This window comes from Galeopterus variegatus, unplaced genomic scaffold (genome assembly GCF_000696425.1).
Source record: "Galeopterus variegatus unplaced genomic scaffold, G_variegatus-3.0.2 Scaffold1555, whole genome shotgun sequence".
Taxonomy (NCBI): Eukaryota; Metazoa; Chordata; class Mammalia; order Dermoptera; family Cynocephalidae; genus Galeopterus; species Galeopterus variegatus.
In genome coordinates, this window is record NW_007727666.1 from 341,110 (window position 1) to 362,858 (window position 21,749).

Below are 21,749 nucleotides of genomic sequence, written 5' to 3' on the forward strand. Positions count from 1 at the left end.
AATAAATGAAGGAGCAGCTTGTCCATCTGTAATGCAAATAAGACAAAAGGAAGCTGTGGCTGAGCTTCACCGCAGGTCCACAATTGCTTCCGAGGGGAAGAGGTGAGCCAGATCCCCACCCTGGCCCCCTGCGTTTGCTGCAGTGATGGCCAGATATTAGCTTAGGAGATCAGCTACACTCATCTTCCCCTTCTCCACCTTGCTCTCTCTGGGAACCAGCACCATTTGGAAACCTGGACTGTCACTTTTAAGCGAAAGGAGGAGAATGGCTAATATTTAGATATTATTTGGGCAACACTTTAGGCAGAGAATAATGAACACAAGAGATGCTGTACTGGTTGCAGCCTCTTGATGTCCTAAAATTTATGTGTGCATTGCAATTAAAATTAAAAAGCAGTCTTGTTCTATCTAGAGATAGAAGTGATCCTTGAATGTGGAAACCCCTAACACAGACAGGACTGTGGTTGCCTAATAAACATCAGAATCCATAAAAACAAGCTTGAAAATGAAATTATAGTAACAATGCAGTGATTACAAGCCATTCAATATTTCATAAAGAGCACAATAAGTTCAGAAGTCATTCGCATACAAGCCCTGTAGAAGAACCCAAGTGATATTAAAGGCTGCTGGTTATTACAAGCCAGTGGCATTCAGGAGATCATGTTATCTTCAGTGCCTTCACAAAAATGTATCTGAGGCACTCAAACATCAAGTCTACTCAAATAAGCTTCCCAAGCAGCTTTTCGGTACATCTTGGCTGCTTCCAGACGATTAGCTGCTGATATTATGCCCCGACCTACAATGATGATATCAGAACCTCGCTTGCCGATAACTTCTTGTGGGCTGTTGTACTGTTGGCCAAGATTATCCCCTGCAAAAACACAAAAGCTACTGTTTAGCATAATACGAAAATCAGAAAACTTGTCACACGACTTCTCTGAAAAATATCTAATCAGCTTTAAATAAAAAATATGCATCTGCTTTCCATTCCCCTCTTGTATAGCAGAGGTAAAAAGAGGAGCTGAAGAGACTCACTGGATCAGCAAAATCCCCCACAGAGAGAAAGATGCTAACCAACTTCTTTTCAATGTCTACTTCTAAAGCATTTATAGTTCAACAATATTAAAAAACAAAGAAATAAATCTGTGTTGCCAAGAAAGGTTTAATACGATACCAAAAAATAAACATTGGCCTCACATTGAAGAAAATTTTAGTATACATCTCAATCATCATGATGCACTGTTGGGAAAGTCCTCCCAAGCATCTAACCTGACCACTACCATACATATGAACTTTCTTTCTTTTTTTTTTTTTTTAAAGATGACCGGTAAGGGGATCTTAACCCTTGACTTGGTGTTGTCAGCACCACGCTCACCCATGAGAGCTAACCGGCCATCCCTATATAGGGATCTGAACCCGTGGCCTTGGTGTTATCAGCACGAAACTCTCCCGAGTGAGCCACGGGCCGGACCTACACATGAACCTTTCTGCCACAACCCCATTAAGTGGTCACACAGACTATCACAAACCCTAATCCTTAATTTTTGTTTTTTCGTTATTAAATTCCGCTGTTCTAGAAACATTCTATTAAATGGCTTAGCTTTCAAATCCAAGATGCTTTAAATATCCCTAAAAGCCTATATCCTAACTGTATTATCTAGTCAAAGAATTGTGGGGATTTACAAACAACACTAACAGATGACAAGTACAGAGTGCTTACTCGGTGCCAAGACCTTGTTTAAGTGCTTTACGCATTATCTCACTGAAACCTCTCAGCTATCCTATGAGGTCATACTGTTATCCTCATTTCACAGATCAAGAAAATGAGGCTAAAAGAAGTGAAATGACTTGTCCAAAGATACATGGCTGCCAAATGGAAGGGCCAGAAACCCAAATCTATCTGACTCATAAAACATTTAGCACAAATGTAGAGTTTAAAAAATTCCAAGAGTTATTGAATATTAAGGCAGCTATCACAAAGCCTTACGTAGGCAAGTCGTTCTTCTGAGGCCTATTCATTCTTTATTCTTTGGGGTACATCGACTACCCATTAACCCATTTATTTGAATTCTCATCAGCCTGTTAGTTTAGTTTTCTTCCTGATTAACTTCCTGTATAAAAATATTTAATTAAAAACAAAACAAAACAAAAAAACAAAAAGACAGTTCCTTCTTTTTCTTAAGTATGCTTATATTATCTATATAAAATAATTAGCTCCTTCAAAATTAATGGGTATCTACTAGTTCTAGTATTTAAGGATTTAAAAAGAAACTCATACCCTGCTTGATGTTATAAACCTCAACATCAGTTTATCTTCCCAGTGTCAGACACACTCTTTCATCTGTCTCTATATAGCCCATTGTCCATTCCTTCAACATTTGCACAGTCCTAGGGGATACACGTTTCTTTAGGAGCTTTTGGTCTAGTACAAGAGTATTCAAGAAACACTACATGTACAAAAATATATACAAGAATGTTCCCGGTTTGAAAACAATCTAAATGCAACCTCAGGGGAATGGTTAAATGCATTATGGTGCAATCATAACTAGGAAACACTACAGAGTAGTAAAACAAATGGGGTGAATATAGCTGCACATATACGAAAAGTTCTCCAAACCGTGTGCATGTTAGCACATGCAAAGCCAAAGGTCCGGAAGAATACACATCACACCAGTTATGTGATTATCTCTCGAGAAGGAAACTGGACAAGGGAAAGAATGGTGTGAAGAAGAGGTGGGTATGAGTTATGTAAGAATGACTAGTAGAAAATCTACTTTTCTCTTAATATTTTTAAAGGTATCTTTTGAAATTTGCAATGGTAAAAACAGAAAATCAGAGCTGTCAACTTGACAAATTCTGCTGAGGGGTGATAAGCACAGTTATTTTCATTTAAAATAGCTTTTGCAAACTGAGAACCCTAACGGTCCCAGTTCCAACCCTCAACTTCTTCAGCCTAACCCATAAGGAAGGAAAGAGATGGAAGGTGGGACAGAATAAACACCAGTGACTGTGATGAGCAACCGTTCTTGTGTAATAACCAACAGAGGAAAAATAACACATTTCCAGGTTATCATTTCTTCCTTATTCAAAACCAAAGCAGTTTTAATGAGTCCCATATTACATTCAAATATGTATATTTTTATAACCTAGATTACTCTTTATTGAATAACAGACTATCAGTGAGAAAATTGGCACTGCTTTTTAGCCAATACAACTACATTTGTCAGACTGCTGAAAGTATTACATGTTTGAATGAGTTTGGGGAACATGACAGAATCATAGTTATCCAAACTGAAGATTTGTAATAGACATTAAACTGAAGATTCCTAATAGACATTAACACATCAAAGAATCTGCAAAGTCCTCTAGCAAAGAAACAAATGTTTAGTTTTGTTTAGCCTAGGGCTTTCCAAATTTCCTTAAACATAGAATACCTTCTTTGGGCAGCATATTCAGAACACTATCTGGGAAACATAAACATAAAATATCAATATTCTGGGCATATTTTAACAAAAAGTCACTTTCTAAATCTTTATCCTAAAATTAGACTGCAAGTTGTCTTGCAAATCCAGGTCAGTATCACCAGGCCCAAGGCCTCATTCATCATGGTTCTAGACTAAGAAGGCTTCTCTTTAGCAACTTTTTAATAACATGCAAAGTTTTATTTTGCCTGACATGGGTAAGGAAGTGTTTTGGAAAGAGGCATGACTAATGAATGGATTTACCTCCTGCTTCTAATTGAACTCCTGGAGTCAAGTGAAGAAATTCTGGCTTCATGCTTACTCGGGAGCCAGAAATAAAACCAACCACAAATTCAGAATGCTCTTCAGCCATTCTAATCTAAATGGAATATAATAGGACATATTACAAGAAAACAGTAAATCACACAAAATAATGTTCTATGAAAGCAAAAAACCACTCTATTAACTAGTCAGAAACTTTGCTGTATTACAGATGCCTTTCTCATTTCCTATTATATACAAATGTATCTGAAACAGGTCATCTTAAAAATGAATCATGATAATGAAACATACTTGTTTCATTAAGATCCTGAAATGACCCCTTCCCACCACCCGAACCATACTTAAAAACATCAAAAATCCTATATTATGTGCATCTAAAGTTAAGATGCTGCATAACTACTCATTCGTAATAATGCTTGGTGGCCCACCTGCTCCCCAAAAGGATTTGAGGTGAGTACTCCAGAACACATTACAATGGTATTAATTCACATTCAAGGCTTACTGCCTATCAACACAGGGTGCTTATATCCAAAGGCAGCCATCATATAAAAACAGCTATGTTGTCAAGAGCTAAAGAAATCTCTCTCACCTCCACTGCTTTCCCACTTCTTTAATATTTGCTACTAATTGGTCTCCCCAATTTCTATACTATTACCTCACATTTATAAAAGTCTCTTTAGAAAGTCTGCCTGGCTTTCGGATTTGGCTCTTCCCTGAGACTCACATTGTTACATTCTTGCCACCAAGTGCTACCACAACAAAGTGATGTCTTGTCCTTCAGCCAGACCCAGACTCAAAGAGTGCCAAATATTAGCAATGACTCATGACCCCTCTGCTGTGAGACTTGGGAAATCAGACATTTATGTCAATTCAGGGGTGGGGTTAGAACCTGACCCTAGGACCACGTGAGCTCTTAACATCTCCACATACAGTCTTTGAAGTAATATGAAAAAATAAAAATTCCCATGGCAATTTTTTAAAGTAATATATTCTTTAAAATATCTGTATAGGTGATTTATCCATCTTTCTAGGTGACTATCCAACCATGAAATTTACCCACAGGAAAATGTGAAGAGGAACTTTTTAACTAGATAATTAGCCATCTCATACTTTTTTTTGTAGTGCAGGTTGGAGATGGTGCAGGGACAGGCATAACATGTATGGTGTTATAGGAACATTTAAAATGGAGTTAGTTATTGGAGGAAACAATGCATCTGGACTCTAGTTTAGAGCTTTTCCCATACACTACCAACTAATATCAAAGACAGAATAAGAGAAAGCCACTGCACATGGGCGCTGTCATGAGAGTGTGCACCTCCACGGGCCTCAGGAGATTCGGAGAAAATGCACTTCTGGGAAGCTCTTCTCAGCCTCACTTTCAACTCATGAGATGAGAAAGACAACTATCTTAAAAGCCAGGTAGGTAAAGGTAGATGTTCATTTGACTACCTATCTGTGTCTCAATGTTTTTCTCAGTACAATTCAAATCCCTTAAGTGTCTACTACAGTACATAAAGTGCTATTAACTATCAAGGGACTCTATCCAACTAGTCTTAATATACTGTCACACTAACAATAGCTGAATTTTGGGGGACGGAGGTTCCACAGACCCCAGATTAAGATATGTTCTTGCCCTCTAGCATGCAGCCTGACAGCGCTGGCCGCCTCTCACCCCAGTCCGTCCGTCACTTACCGCTGCTGCAGTGTAACTCCCCGTGGCCAGGGAGCCAGCAGAGCTCATTTCCGCAATGAGCAGGCACCCCCGATGCAGAGGCAGGCCCACCTCTCGCAGGCCTTTCACAACTCCTGAGCCTGGCACCACGTGAGCATTTACTAGATCTGCCCAGGAAGCTATTTTAAAGACACCACCTAAGACGAAGTGGGAAAAAAGTTATTTGCCAGTTTTCAAACACAACCTCTAAATTTTTGCTATACGAGCCAACTACAGTATGAAATAATCTCCTAGTAACATGTCAAAAGAAAGAGTCAAACACTTCAAAAACTTTAGTGATTGTCAGTGAACCCATAGTTCCATGTGTGAAAATGTCAGTCCACCTGTCAACTGGGTGAGAGATCACAATGAGAAAAATTCTTGCAAGTTCTATACCTGGTTTATCAGGAACACTGATAAGACTTTTCCCTTGCGGGCTGAAGCTGTGACCAAGAAAGCTCATGCAGTTCGAAATGGACTCCAGTGAAGAGAGGCATTTACTGAGGCTAAGAATATCAACATTCTCAAGTTCTTCTTGAAGATAACAAATTTTTACTCTGCAGGGATCTCTCAGCAACTTTGCTATCTCTCAATATTTCTATGTGTTCCTTAGCTCTCCTTAGCTATTTTAATTTCAACAGCTGACAATAAAAACCCTGGTTTTTTGAAAAAATTATATGCAAACCTGAAGAAAGTTTATATAACTCCAACATCAGTCAATAAGCTAAACTAAGCTAAGCAAAGTGATAATGGTAGGACATCTTAAGCACATGAAGGAAGTCACATATAGACAAATCTATTCTAAAGAAATAGCTTAAGAATATGCATGCCTTACTTTAAGAAAAATTAAGTTATCTCAAAGATGCCTATGATAAGTGTTAAATAACATGACCAAATATCTGTTAGAAGGTTAAGTAAAAAAAGCATTAGATATACATAGTATGATCACATCTTTGTAAAAACATGACAGAAAATTGCATAGAAGAATGGGTAGTAAAACTAAGCATTTTTTTCAACCAACACATGCACTATTTTGAGTCCTACTTGACTTTAAAATAAAAAAAAGGATGTACATCAACAGATCTTTTTCTGCTGAAATGAAATCTTATCATTTTATACTACTTTTTCATCGTTTCCTATTATCTGCAATTTTCATTCAAAACTCACCATGTTCTGCCAGGGCCAATATCTGTTATCAACAGATCTTTTTCTGCTGAAATGAAATCTTATCATTTTATACTACTTTTTCATTGTTTCCTATTATCTGCAATTTTCATTCAAAACTCACCATGTTCTGCCAGGGCCAATATCTGTCATTGAACCTGTCCAGAACCCATGTACCCTTCCTCTGGTATCAGCACACCCATTTTCTTTAGGGGAAATACTCCTGCCCAGTTCTCAGTTCAAGAAGTTTAAATGGAGTTAACAACCTCACATTTGCAGGAGGAGGCATATTACCCAGGTTAACTGATGAAAGTGTTCTAAATCCTAGGCCAGAGTGACTGGTTTGGGGTAGGCACTTGGAGTGTGCCTACCTGAGAAAGAAGTCAACAGAGAAGGAAGCAGAGCTGGGAGATGGAGAGAAAAGCAAGTTCAGAAGATATCACTTCAGGGCCAGCCGGTGGCTCACTCGGGAGAGTGCGGTGCTGATAACACCAAGGCCAAGGGTTCGGATCCCACATAGGGATGGCCGGTTAGCTCACTGGGTGAGCGTGGTGCTGACACCACCAAGTCAAGGGTCAAGATCCCCTTACCAGTCATCTTTTTAAAAAAAAAAAAAAAAGAAGAAGAAGATATCACTTCAGCTCCTGGATCCAACCACACTCGACAGCTTGCTCTATCGCTGTACTTTCAGTTATGTGAGCCAAAACATTTCCTTTCTTTCTTCTGCCAGTTTAAGCTAGATTTCTGATTCTTGCAGATTCTTGAATAACATACTTACCTTCATACTGCTTTTTTACTGTGTTTCCTATATCTGCAAACTTCCGGTCTTCAAACAGTAAGAACTCATGGCGTTTTGCCAGAGTTGTTAGCTCCTTCATCACATCCAGAGTAAAATCATCCAGAATATCCACGTGAGTCTTGAGCATGCAGATGCTGGGTCCTAAAGCATCTGCTAGCTGCAACAGCTCTCTGGCCTCTGAAACATCAGCAGATAGACATAGATTGGTCTCCTTCTTTTGCATAAGCCTGAGAAGCTTTGATGCAATGGGGTGGATCCTGGGCAGCTCTGCACGTACACCAAAGCTGAGTTCTTTGGGTACTTTCTTTACCAAAGGGAGAAAACCATTCTGATTAGCTTCCACAAAAACATTCTCCTGAATAAATCTCTTCACTCTCTTGACCATCTCAGCATCAATTTTTTTCTGCTGCTGGAGAATCTCCAGAATGTTGGACAATGTACACACTGAGTGGAGACGGATCCCGTGCGCCTGCAACTTGTCCTTGCCTCCCTGTTCTCTGTCCAAGAGCACTATGGCATCGGTGACCTTCAAGCCCTCTTTCTGAAGGACCTCAACAGTTTCCAAAATACTAGATCCACTGGTGACAACATCTTCAATGATTAAACAGGTTTCTCCTGGATTAACAGCTCCTTCTACAAGACGTTTAGTACCTAGAAAAGAAAAAATGCCGTTGATTCCAATTAAAAAAAGTATGTATGTATTTCAGACAACTCAAGATGTATCTTGCAGTATAAATTTGGCATGTACTTATGAACAGGTAGATGATCCAAATCTTATTTTCTGATAATCTACTTTGCAGCCACTTTATCTTTATTTCTGATAAATCTTCAAAGTGCCATGATGACTGTTTTGTTGAGTGTCTCTCTATCCCAAAATTGCCAGTTACATATACAGAATATTTGCAGTAAAACTAGTAAATTATTTTGCAGTGTAAATAAACACCACTCAATGTGTTTTATGATCAAATTGTCAAATATGGGGATCTTAAAGAAAAAACACTTAGATCAAGGAAAGTTACGAGATGCAAAATAACCCAATATTGTCAATGAAATCATTCCTTTTTCATTAACAAACTATTATAAGTTCATCCCACAAAATCAGCCAAACAATTGGCTTTTTGAAGATATAAATTCAGAAGGGAAATTATTCAGCAACCATTTAGACCCATTACTACCATCTTATGAATTATATAATGTAATGTGACTAAATATATTTCTCTACCCAAGTCCCACTACAGACTATTTTCAGATAACCTATAAAAATGTAAATAACTCAGGCTGTAGATTTTATAACTTTTTTTTTTTCCTTTTTGTCTTTTTTACTGACCGGTGACGGGATCGCAACCCTTGGTGTTGCGCCCGCACCGCGCTCAGCCAGTGAGCAGGAACCGGTCTCCACATGGGATCCGAACCCTCAGCGGGAGCACCACCGCACTCCCAAGCGGTGCACTATCCAGTGCGCCACCGGGCCGGCCCTAACTTTTTTTTTTTAGAGACTCATTTTTATATTTTCCACTGCCAATTTGTCTTATTTTGAACAGAAACAGAACTGGTAGGCATTTTGCCTATTTTTTGAGCTTTACTGCAGGTATCATCTTTGACTTTTCTCACTCCTTTTCTCTCAGATCTTCCACACACCCCCAAGTACTGCAAAGAATTGGCCAATTTAACTGAATCAGCTTAGACTAGAACCCAATACTGCAAGTACTTATAGGTATGTTAAAAAATAAACTATTTCGGGGCCAGCCCGTGGCTCACTCGGTAGAGTGCGGTGCTGATAACACCAAGGCCATGGGTTCGGATCCCATATAGGGATGGCCGGTTCGCTCACTGGCTGAGCGTGGTGCTGACAACACCAAGTCAAGGGTTAAGATCCCCTTACTGGTCATCTTTTAAAGAAAAAAAAAAAAGAAATAAATAAACTATTTCATTCTAGAAATATTTTAAAAAACATTTAATGAGAAAATAGACATAGTTTCCTTATAAGCAGGGATTCATGTACATAATTTTTTTAGCTCAAAAAAATCTAACATTATACCTTTAAGCAGCAAAAGTCAACTAAATATTTTTTCTTATTTTCTTTATAATGCCAATTTCAAACAAATAAAAGTAGACAAAATAGTATAATGAACACCCGTAAACACAGAACGCCACCACCCAACAACTCACAGTCAAGCTTGTTTCATCTATATCCCTATGCATTCCCTCCCCCCATAATTTTTAGAAGCAAATCCCAGACATCATGTGATTTCATCACAAAAATTTTTAGAAGGCATCTGTAAAACCTAAGGACTCTTTCTGAAAATATGTAACAAAACATGACCACACCAACATAAAACAAAACAAGCAAGAAAGCCCATTAATTCCTTAATATCATTAAATATGAAGTCAGTTCCAATAGTTTTTGATAGAGTTTCAGGTTTTAAAGCAAGTCCACCTGATAATCTATTGCCATGGACCCACAAAATACCTCCATGAGGTGGTTATATTGCTTTATGAGAGTAATTTTATTCATGCATTACTCTTCATGCAGTTTAAATACAAATATACTGGTAAAGTATGTGTTCTGAAAACATTTTGCTGATGAGGGAAAGGCTGGTAAAAATGTTAGGGGTTCACAGATACAGTGCATAAAAAAAGCAATTTTTTTCATTGCCTAATCAATACAAAGCATTTCACCCCTAGACTCTAAAGGAAAGAAAGGTGATTTATAGCAAGAGTTAACACATCCCACAAGCAATAACAACTTTAAGGACCTATAAAGAATATTTAAGATGACTCTGTTAAAACGTCAGTGTATGGAAGAAGAAAAAATTCTAACAGTATCAGGTTACATAATAACTTAATGCTTATGCTACTTTTATTTTACCATAATCCTTTGTTTCTTTCCTTCTAATAAGCATTGGAATTTGATTGGTTGAACAGATAACTGTAGCCAATGGCAAAGCTGTGTAAGGTACTCCGCACACAGTATCAAAACTGATCCCCGCATTTTGGGCAGTTTGGAATAAAATATCTGCAACCTGTAAGAAAATGAACATATAAACTATCTATTATTATTACTATTTTAAATGGTGTATAAATCACATAACAACATAACATTAAATCCAGTGGGGGTTAGTCTCAAACCTGATAGGAGAAAAAAAATAAGTACCCTTTTACTAAATTACTCTCTCCATAAATCTCAGTATACAAATATAAATATAAAAACACAAGAATGAACCTACTTGCTAGACTCAGGGTCTGCTCTGGGGAAGATCATGATGTTGACCCCAAAGACTAAGGATGATCCTCAGACTTCCTACTTTCCCTTAGTGCTTTGAGTACCTAAAACTATCATCTACTATTTATATTTCCTGAAAGAAGTCTTCAATTAATAAGTTTCATAAATATAGAGCCTATTGTGTGAATTGCTATTTTATGATCTCCTTTTCCACATAAATCATCACATTTTAATGTTAGAATGCATCTTCCCACCCAACACCACCCTATTTAAAAAAAAAAAAGGAAAAAGAAAAAGAAAAGAAACAATCACTCAGAGCTGCTTCATGAACAGGATCAGAGGTCTTTAAAAATTTTTACTCCTGCACTTCTAAATATTTAAAAATCTATAAATATTTTTAAGTTGCAAAGGATGTAATTTCCAGTACTAGAAATATTAACATATTATATCACTCATATCACTCTCTTTAACGAATATACTTGGAATCCAAATGCTATAATGATGTGACACCCATTATCCCCATTAAAAAAAAAAAAAAACGTGAAAATGCTGGACTGTGAAAGTTGGAAAATTTTCACATTTTTTTAAAACTCATATTTGCACTCTACTGTGTCCACAGAATTTTATTCTAACGCAATATATATGTATGTTTGAAAAGCTTTTACTGATCCTTCTATCATACTTCTCTGTATGTATAAAAATTAAAATGAATGTAAATTGAAATTTAAAATTGTAAATTAAGAAAAAATTTCCTCTGACCATAAGTCTCTAAGTATTAAGTTATTCTGTATTATCATTATAATTATTATGAGCATATAGTTAATTAAAATGTAAAATTTTGACAGAAACATAAAAACAGATTATTTTGGAAATAGATGAATGGCACCTTTTCCCTCCAATTATGTACAATTATGCACTAATGTATACATATACTGTAGTGAAATATTGCTTATTACTAGGAAGTCAGAGTTTAGCATAAATTCTATTGCTTTTTGGGGGTGTAAATACTGAGAAACCTTATTTATATAAATAAGTTGATGTGAAAAGGAGTTTTGTTATATGCAGGTCTCTCAATGTTTTGAACTCCTCCCCAGTTAACTACCAAAAATCACACACACAACATGATCCAGCAACAAAAAGTAAATTTTAGTCATTTATTGTTAAACCCATTTTTCATTAGAATCCTTAGTAACTCACTTTCTCTACACTGATGAGATATACCATAGAAATATTCTGGAAGGTAAGAAGTTAATAGTCCAACCCACCTCAACCACTGTTTCAATCCTTCTTACAATAACCACACAAAGTGGGTGCCCAATATATATATAAGCCCTTAAGTGGGTGGAGAGAACTTACATATGTCTTCTAGACAGAACTTTCTGCGATGATGGAAATGTCCAATATGGTAGCCACTAGACACATACAACAATTTAAATTAAAAAATTCATAATGCTCAATATTCACATGTGGCTAGTAGCAACTCTATTGGAGAACACATTTAGACCCTTCTATTCAAGGTGTGGTCTGCGGTTTCGGCTGGCAGTTTGTTAGGAATGCATAATCTCAGGCCCTGCCTCAGAGCTACTGAACCAGATTCTGCATTTTAACAAAATTCCCAGGGGATTCATAGATACTTAAAGTTTGAGAAGCACTGTGCTAGGACTTTCTAATCTGATCAAAAAGCTGCCTCACTGAAATGTCTGCCTTCTGGCTTTAATTCTTGCTCCTGGCCACACATTGCAAAATCGAATGCACCCTTCAAAGCAACCGCCCTTCCAAATATTTGACCAGCTGCTAAATTCTCCGCCTGTCCACCTTTTCCTTTCTTCTCCATGAGTAATTTTTCTCGGCGTTAAATACACACAACTCATTCAAATACTTCTGTGTCAGACAGGGCCCCAAGCTGGATTTCCCAACTCTTGCAAAAGCACGTGTCAAAGCCGGTCTGTCAAATAAGTTACTGTCTAAATTCCCAAAGAGCCCGACAACCCCTGGCCTCTGTGCTTGTCAAGCCTACTCCCCAAGCTGACAGTAGGGCCTGCCTGTCTGCCTGCTTGGCTCTTTTGCTCCCGACCACGGCCCAACTCCTGTCACCCCCTTTCATCTCCTGGTCCCCCTTCCCGCCACCCAGCTCGCCCTGTGCTTCCACTTCCTGGGCTGGCACCTGGGTCAGAAGACGCGGTCGAGACACGATGCCCCGCAGATCGATGTAGACTGGGGAGGAGAGCCCGCTCTTCAGCACGAAGTTGCCAAACTTGAAAGCCTGCACGTCGTACAGACCCGTCACCAACGGCTCTAAAGCTGCCCCGGCGGCCGCCATCGTCGCGCGCTCCCAGTTGGAGGCAAACTCCAAGTCGCGCCGAGCCCGCGGCGCCCGATGACGTCGTCCGCGGAGCCCCGCCCCTTCCGCGCCCCTTTCCGGCCTCTCGGGCAGGGTCGCTGGAGCGGAGGGGTGCTGGCGAGCTCAACCAGGGTGTGTGCTTCAGTGGATTCCTCTGGATAGGATCGCTGGGGTTTGAAGCCATGAACAGCTAGATTGACTCCAGGATGGTGAAGAGCAGCTTCTCAGGAGAGTTTGAGTAAATCCTGCTCATTGTTTATAGCTCACCCTCCTCTTGACTAGTTCTGATTATCTCTACCCTTTGATCCAGCATGCCACAATTTGCCAGTTATCAGCCACTCCTTTCCTCCCTACCTTTCACCAAACAGCAAAAATTCTCGAAGACAGGGACATATACTCAATTCTTTTATTAACTTTATAGCATCTGGCACGTGACAATTTCATAGCAATTTGCACACAGGAATATGATCTTAGTAGGTACTTGTCCATTGCCTCTTCTGTGGGCAATCTGCGTCCTGGAGGAGGGGCTGTGTTTATTTCTGTTAGACTACAACAGGGGCTTGGCAGTAATAGGTGTACAGCAGATAAGGAAGAGAGGAAGGAGAGTTAGAGGAGGATGACTGAGCCCTATCACGGTTATCCATGAGGATAATATTGACAGCCAGTCCGAATATTGAAACATATCTGGTCTTTACAAATAAATCCCTTATAGTGGAAAAGTTCTCCATCAGGTGGGGAAGGCAATACTTATCTATCCTAGTTTAAGGAAAGTAACCCTTAAAACCATAGGGCTCATTATTCTAGTTCATGAAACTGATTCTGATTTCATTTCTATCTTTCTGTGTTCTTCATGTCTATATTTTCTCTGAAGAGATTGTGCTGACTGGCCGATGTGAAAAGCCCATGCTTTTTATTATTATTATTGATTAGACATATTCATGGGGCAAGAGCTGACCACCAGCACCTGTGCCCAAGACGTGGTGAGCAAATCAATGCTATCAGCATGCCCACCACCTCACATTGCAATTATTCCCGGTGTCCCCCACCCAACCCCAGCCTAGCAATCCTAGGTCTGTCCTCTCCCTCTGTAAGTTCAACACACCACTGTGAACCCATGCATTTGACAATTGTTCCTTATTACAAATAAATGCAGTAAAATTTTGATGAAATAGCAGCCAAATGTTAAAACATTTTTGTACTTATTGGCAAAGTAAGCTAATCGAAATTCCTTAATCTCTAACACTCTGGCCAATTGACAGTGTATTATAATCAGCCTCATTTGCACTTGGGTGGCGAATGCAGACTTTCAAAGCCTGATCATGTCTGAATAGGCTAATCCAGATTCCTGGAGTCTGCACCAGGATGCATAAATGTGTGAGATCCAGCCCATATGGCCTGCCAACATTCTAACAACATTAACACATGAAATACCAGAAAGAAGTTAACAATATACCAGAAGCTTCCTTGGCATTTTTGGATAGAGAAACCCCTTAAAATAATAGGGCACAAAATTGTTGTTTTCTTTCTAAATGCTGGGCAAGAAGTAATAATAATGTGATATTTTTACCTTGTCAAGGGCCTTCATACATTTGGGGGAAGAAAAAATTACTCTTTTCTTTGAACAAAGGTTTTAATTAGGAAAAAAAAAAAAGACAACCAGAAATAGTATCTTTAGTATAGTATATTTATAGGAATGCATAACATGTGAAATGTACATTTTGAAGTTTCATCCATAACTTATAACATTTACTGTAGTAATAATAACAAGACAGCAGGTCATCACTTTACAACATTACACATGAGTGATTTTGACTTACAAATAAAATATTTACAACCTACCTTTACAAAACGACATTGTGTGCATACAAAATGAACAACTGCAGAAAAATTTAGAAATAATAAAACAACCCAAACCAGAAGATACACTTAAGGCAGACCAGCAAGACACTGAAATAATTAAGGCTGTGGAATTCTTCTGCACCTTGAAAATATAGAGATATTTATCAATACTGTGGAGTGGTTTTAAATCAACTGTTACAAGCCTGATGGAAGTATGTATTTATATGTATATGTGTAATGGTCCCTATGGGGAAACCTGTCCACTTATGGATAAGGCCCTTTTTCTGAATGGCCAGAGTAGCCCACCCCAAATTCTCAAAAGACTTGGAGGCTGCACCCAGTCACTCAAAACCAAGAGGTGCCAATGCTGTTTGCAAACCAACTACTAATGATTTAAATATAAAGATACTTCTGAGTCCAGGTAAAGAGAATAACCTAAGGGATGGCCTTTGTTAGTTTGGCTTTGTGGACTTCAAAAGACAGCAAATTAATTCCCAAATGAGTAGAATTTGTCTCCACAAATTATCCCTAATGGTTTTGAATGGCCGTAAATGGTTTTCCAATAGAAAAATTGACCCACCTGGGCTGTCTGCAAATGGATAGATTTCTGCATATGAGCAATAACATACACATACATATTATACACTATATACATGTACAGATGTACATATATCCGTATTTTCCAACAGTTTGCACTTTGATCACTGCTGTTCTCTTAATAGGATCTCATCCTGAAGAGTACATTTACTTTTTTCACAGTCTACGTATTTGTCCCAACTACTCATTTTACTCACCTTCCCCATAGAGTAGGCTGAAGTTTGGCAGAAACAGTAGTAAAAGCACCAGGATCAAAAAAAGCAAACACACAGCTGATAGATATGGCTTAAGTTAGTAAGAGAAGATGTATGTTTGTTAACTTCAAATTCATAGCCACAGTCTTTGAGGTCTTGGTAACAGTCTCCATAATACTCCAGAACGTGAATTCAGGTATTGACAGAACTACTACGCTGGCTCTCCCAGGCTAGCAAGTTCGCTGGGTTAAATCGGGCCTCCTAGAGCTGGCATTCCAAGAATTGTTATTGCACTTTCTCCACCGCTCTCCCTTTCTCAGCTAACCTCACTATCTCAAACAACAGTTATCTGACTAAACCGTTCTCTCCATCATTTGAATAAAAACTAAATCTGACCACTTTTTAGAATCTCCCAGCAAACAGCTGACAGGAAATCAGCTATGAGTACTGACTTCAGGCTTTTTGTAAATGTCCTTTAGAGGTGAAAACGTGTCTTAGAAAGATTGCTTTTTCCTCTCCTCTAACTTCTATATGTATTGAAAATGAGGAAGAAGTGCTTTTCATAGAAAATATGACCCTATGATATTTCCATGTTCTACTATTTCTGTATACATTTTTCATGTGAATAATATTTCCTATTAAAAATATCAAGTGATATGGACAAATGTCAGCCCTTTTTAAACCCCTAGAATTAATGAAACAACTGAGAGCCATATTGGTTTTAAAAAATAAATATTAACATAGTAGCTTTCCTTTTCTTGATGGAGAATATGTGAGCTCTATCTTTTGTAAGCCCACCCTGGGGTTAAGCATTCACTCCCAATTGATCCCTACATTTTAAGTAGTGAAGAAAAATCATGATGCAGTTTTACAAATAAATCCACTGAAAGCTCACATACTGTGTTTGCCTAACCCAGACTCTACAGAGATGCTACCCAGGAGAGAAAGGAATGAGGTCTACCTTCCTCCAAACTCATCCAGTACCATTCACTGGCCACCCTGAACAAGGATGTGGTGAGTTTGCACTTCTGCCCTACTACAGAGATCCCTTACGTTCAAAATATTTCCTCTTCTATCAAATGCATGGGACACAGTTTAAGTTAATGCAAAGAAATGACCACCATTTAGTTTATATCAAAGTTGCTCTGTCATATTCTCACAAATCTAAATTTCTATGTTCTTCCACATAGGCAAGAAAAAAGTAGTAACTAACTCACGGGCACTAAATCAAGGAGGCTATGGGACAGCAAATACTCGTGTGCTACTCCTAAAAGACCTAACCATCTAATAAAAAAAGAGCCAAAGCTTTCCCTCCACAAACCAACAGTCCAATTCACTTCTACACCTGCATTTAATTTGCCTCTTATAACATATTCCTGTGAGACTCTGAAGAAATGAATTGTGATATGGGAAGATATTTTATTCTCACTTCTGCCCTCCCAGTAAGAAAAAACGGCTGTTTGGGTTCTTCTCTGTCCATTTTTCCAGAGCATAAAGCTTTAGAAGAGAAGGTGGTGGTTGCTTTGGAGGGCATCTTACTTTATGTGCCTGCTGTTAAGAAATACTGCAGAAAACAGTTTATGGACATAAGATTTCATCAGCTCTCCTAACCCTTTTCTGTAGACAAGTTCTGAAATGATTGAAATTATAGGTTAAGATCAAATAACATTTAGACAAAGAACACCTAGTACTTCCAATTAAAAGCAATTTACAGAATTTAATCTCATGAGTTTGTAAATGGTATCTAAAGACATGAGTATTGAAAACCTGGAATGTTCAAAGTTACTATCAATAAAATTCTTAGCACTGGCAGTGTGTAGCACTTTTTAAAAATCAAAGTATTTTATAGACATCTCAACTAAGATTATTTCTCAACATTCCTACGAGATTAATGTCCTCCCTTCTCTATTTCCTCTTCCCCCCAATTCCCATTTTACCAATGGGCACATTTGGGGTAGAAAAAAAACCAAAGACTTTCTGTAAGAAAAAAATGAATCAGGAATAGCTGAGGTTGAAACTCAAGAATTCCTGTTTCCACCCTATATTCAGATGTTTTTATTTAAAAGATATTTTAAAATACGGAAAAAATGCTGCAATATCAGTAAGTCTAAATGCAATGAACTTCTTTATCTCCCATTCTCCCCTCTGAAAGGCACTACTATTGATAAAGACTTTGTGAACCATGAAGTGGTGAATCCAACTTTCTCCCCAGCTTCCTCTACTCCTCTTTAGACTGTTTATGGCTGAGAGAGAACTGAAGGACACCTCCAACATTACACATTTTTTTCTTAAAAATTTTACCACATTCAGCTATAAGTGGATATAAATCTATTTAATTGAAACAAATGTAAAAGATGCAGGATATCATTATACTTCTTAAAAGTTATTATGGGTTGTCCCTGATCTTTTCCTTCCTTCTGCATCCCATCTCAAAAAATAAAACAAAAAATCCCAAAACCCTGTGCAATGAACATAAACCAAGCAAGAAACTTGTGGCTTTAACCATTTGTTTTTCTGCTTCAGCTGGAAGTTCTTTCCCACTAAGAACTATCATAATTATAGTAGAAAGAGACTTCTTTCTTCTCTTCTCTACTACCCAGTAATAAATCTTTTGCTAAAACAGGTACAAGAGAGTGGTCCCTGATCCTTTTCCCCTCACCACAATGTCCACAAAGCAAACAACTTCTAGGATTCCTTGTTATGAGTATTTCCCCTACTACCCAGTAATAAATCTTTTGCTAAAACAGGTACAAGAGAGTGGTCCCTGATCCTTCTCCCCTCACCACAATGTCCACAAAGCAAACAACTTCTAGGATTCCTTGTTATGAGTATTTCCGTCTTGCAACAGAGAAATCTTGAACCAAGACCACTATCTTATCCCTGCTGGAAGGGACCAGGAGCTTTGCAGACAGGGAGGCTCCCTATTAGTTTTCTCAGTTATCGCACTATATAAAATATACCCGCTTTCTCTTAGGGCCTCTATTAAGTTCATTCTACTCTAATGATTGTACTTTGGCTCCAGTTAACAAAAGCACACTACTTTTCATTTCTCTGTCCCTCCTCCATGTCTTCTCATTCCCCCAACAGGGGTACTTGAGGGAGATGCCATGCAACCCCACATCTGGATCATCCCAACTCTGACGTAAAAGCTGACACAAAAGCTTTGGTTCTAACATTTTGCCAGCTGCCCTCCCTACAACATGATGTCCATAATGCCCTCCTGCCCTAGTCTGTACACCATTGTCCTAAGGCCCTGCCCTCTCAAGAAGAAGCAGCCTGTCATAAAAATGCAAAATGACTCAGCAGGGGAGTCTGTATTCAAGTCATCCACAGTGGGCAGAAAAGAACTTGCCAAGCCATATTCTATGGATATTTGGGATCCTCAGAGCCTGCAATCTATCCCATGACAAACCCTATGGACTAGACTTTCTTCTTTCATGTCATAATGGATTATGCCATAATGAAGACAAGCTTATTACTAAAAGGGCTTTTAGTAAATATATTTAAAATTTTAAAATGTGTCATATAGTATTTCTATATATACCTATAAGTTTAAATGAAGAATATGAAGGGTTAGTCAAGGGAGAGCTCTGAGAGAGTGAGGCCTGATGACCCAGGGCCGCTCAAAAACTAGGAAACTAATACAGTCAGAGTCGGTTTCCATATATTTGGTTAATCCCCAAAATACTAAGTGCTACCTAGTCTTATTGCTTGTACTTTCTATTAATTTATTGATCTGTAATCTTGGATGGGATGAGGTGGAGGGTAGATGAAGAAAATAATGATGAGTATTTTTAATTCTACATTTCCACTGTGGGAATAAGTGTTTATATATATTAAAGTTCAGGCTTAGTTCTACCATTTCTTTTTCATTTAAATGGGCTTGTAGTTCTATTTTTCCTTTATAAACTCCCTGCTTGCATGTCTATGCTGCATGATTTTAATTTCCTCAATCCTATTATAGGAGAGAAGTGATGCCATCAAGCCTGATTTGAACAAACACTTGAGTTACATTTTAAAAATATTATTTGCAAAACAGCAATTTTCAAAACACATTCTAGAAAACAAAGGGTAGATCATGAACAAACACAAAAAGTAAAAACTCCACCCCTCCCCCCAAAAAGAAACAAAGAAAAAACCATGAAATGCCCAGGTTTAATAGTTTTCCCATCAGAGGGAAAAAGAGCAGTTAATAATAATCCTGTATGGAGAATATACACCAGAAATCAGCAATTAATACAATTAGTCCTTTTAGTCCAGAGAAATATTGGTGGCTGAGTGGTGACAGGTATTGCAATCTCAGTTAAAACTCAATGCTCTGTTAGGGTGATGTATCAGGTTTTGCTCCATGGCTTCAAAAAGCACTTAGGACCAGGCATTTAAAAGGCCTATATGGCTGCCTCCTTTTGGTAAGCACCCCTTACCTACAATAAGGGTATAGAAATAAAGCAAGCCAGCTTTCTGAAGACTGTATTCTACAGCTGTAGAAGAAATCAGAAAGTGTTGGTACGTTGTTCATAGGAACTATAGGAAAGGTTTCTATTTGCCCTTTTGTATGAACCTGTTATATTCATTTACCTATTTCAAACCAGGTGTAGACATAAAAATAGTCCCACAACTCTTACTGTATTTAGACTCATTTCCTGGCAGGCTTTCCTGCCAGATTATCTCAGAGCTGCCAGTGAATTTGGGGGTAGCATTTCATATACAGAATTTATCTTAGTCAAATAATCTGTGACTAAGAGAAAAATCTTCCCATTCACAGATTGAAAAGGGTAACATTGCTTTCTCTTAATCCACAGGTTCTGGTAAAAGATTTCTATACAAGATTTATAAAATGCTCTAAAAAATTGTCATCTAATTGTGCTTAGTCAAAACAATGTAATGCTTCGATAAATAAATTACTGTCTTAACTGTAGCACTCAAATTTACTTACTTATGATTTCATATATATATCTATATTATAAAACTCTGGAACCTGAATGGGATATGTTATACTGTATGTGTATATGCATCCTATTAAGAAACTATATCTAAGTTACCTAAACCAGAATAGTTGATATACATGACATGTCTATTAAATAGAATTTTTGCTTAAAATTTCGGCAAAGGCAGAAACCTTTTATACTTACTATAGTGAGCTTAAGATTTGCCCAGTAAACCACTCATTCTGGAACATACAGTTAAAATATTATAACAGCTTATATTCTTGTTAACCTTGCCCTTCTTTTTAACTCTTTCTGTGACTCTTTGCATCTTCATTTCTTCAGAATGACCTTTTGGAAAGTCCCTGGATGTAGGGTGACTTTTACTGCTGCTCAGACCCTGAATAACCACTGACAAGCTTTTAGAGGTACATCTCTCAATCCAGAGAACCACGTGGAGTGAAAAAATGGACAGAATTATTTACAGTCACATTCAGTCTTGCTTTGGTTCACACTGCATTTCTATGTGAAACCTCACAGGCTGGGAGATGGCTACGTCCCTTGGTTCACCCGATTGACAATGTAGCTCTTGACGTTGGGAATCGGTCGGACGTCATTCTGGTGCTTGCGGCGCTCTATGAAGCACGCCAGGCGGGAGGTATCCAGGGGGATCTTGGAGTAGCTGCCATTGTGGGGCTGCAGCCATGGATGCTGCAGGCAAGTGGCTGCCGTGGGCCGCCTCCGGAAGTCTTCCTGTAAGATCACATTGATAAAATCTCTTGCGGCATTGCTCACACCACAGAAATATTCATGCGGGAAGCTGAAATCCACCCTGCAGACATTGATACACGTCTCCTCTTTGCTCTCATCCAAGAAAGGGGAGACCCCACTCAGCATGACATATGTCAGAACCCCAATGCTCCAGATGTCTGTGCCCAGAGAGACGGGGATGCCCTGGATCACTTCTGGGGCAGCAAACTCAGGATTCCCCAGCAGATGGTGGATGTGGAAGTGACCTGAGATCTGGACAGCATCCTCCAAGTCAATAAGCTTCACTCGAGGCACCGGAATTCGTAGGTCAATGAGCAAGTTTTCAGGCTGCGGAGATCCAGAGAGGCAAAGAGAAGAGAAGGCAAGTTCAGTTCCCTGTTTTGACTACGGTAGGGCTCCATTAGTTCAATCACAGTTCTGCTCTTCTCTGACAGAGCCTCCA

The 21,749-nt window shown here is 38.5% G+C and overlaps 2 protein-coding genes across 2 annotated transcripts in view; both read right to left on the minus strand.

Annotated features, from left to right (window-relative positions):
• Window positions 1-494: 494 nt before the first annotated feature.
• On the minus strand, window positions 495-12,982 carry UMPS (uridine monophosphate synthetase). Its single transcript, XM_008577645.1, has 6 exons — window positions 12,805-12,982; window positions 10,287-10,440; window positions 7,397-8,068; window positions 5,437-5,612; window positions 3,726-3,840; window positions 495-871 (listed from the first exon to the last, which is right to left on the minus strand). Exons 1-6 carry the CDS (start codon window positions 12,958-12,960, stop codon window positions 702-704), a joined length of 1,443 nt encoding a protein of 480 aa, XP_008575867.1. The 5' UTR covers window positions 12,961-12,982; the 3' UTR covers window positions 495-701.
• Window positions 12,983-19,752: 6,770 nt separating this feature from the next.
• LOC103594438 (kalirin-like) overlaps window positions 19,753-21,749 on the minus strand; it is a gene marked incomplete at its 5' end in the record, with an annotated part of 35,603 nt that continues 33,606 nt past the window's right edge. Inside the window, one exon of the mRNA XM_008577648.1 lies at window positions 19,753-21,634. Within this exon, the coding sequence (XP_008575870.1) occupies window positions 21,089-21,634 (546 nt within the window). The remainder of the gene's footprint in view (window positions 21,635-21,749) is intronic.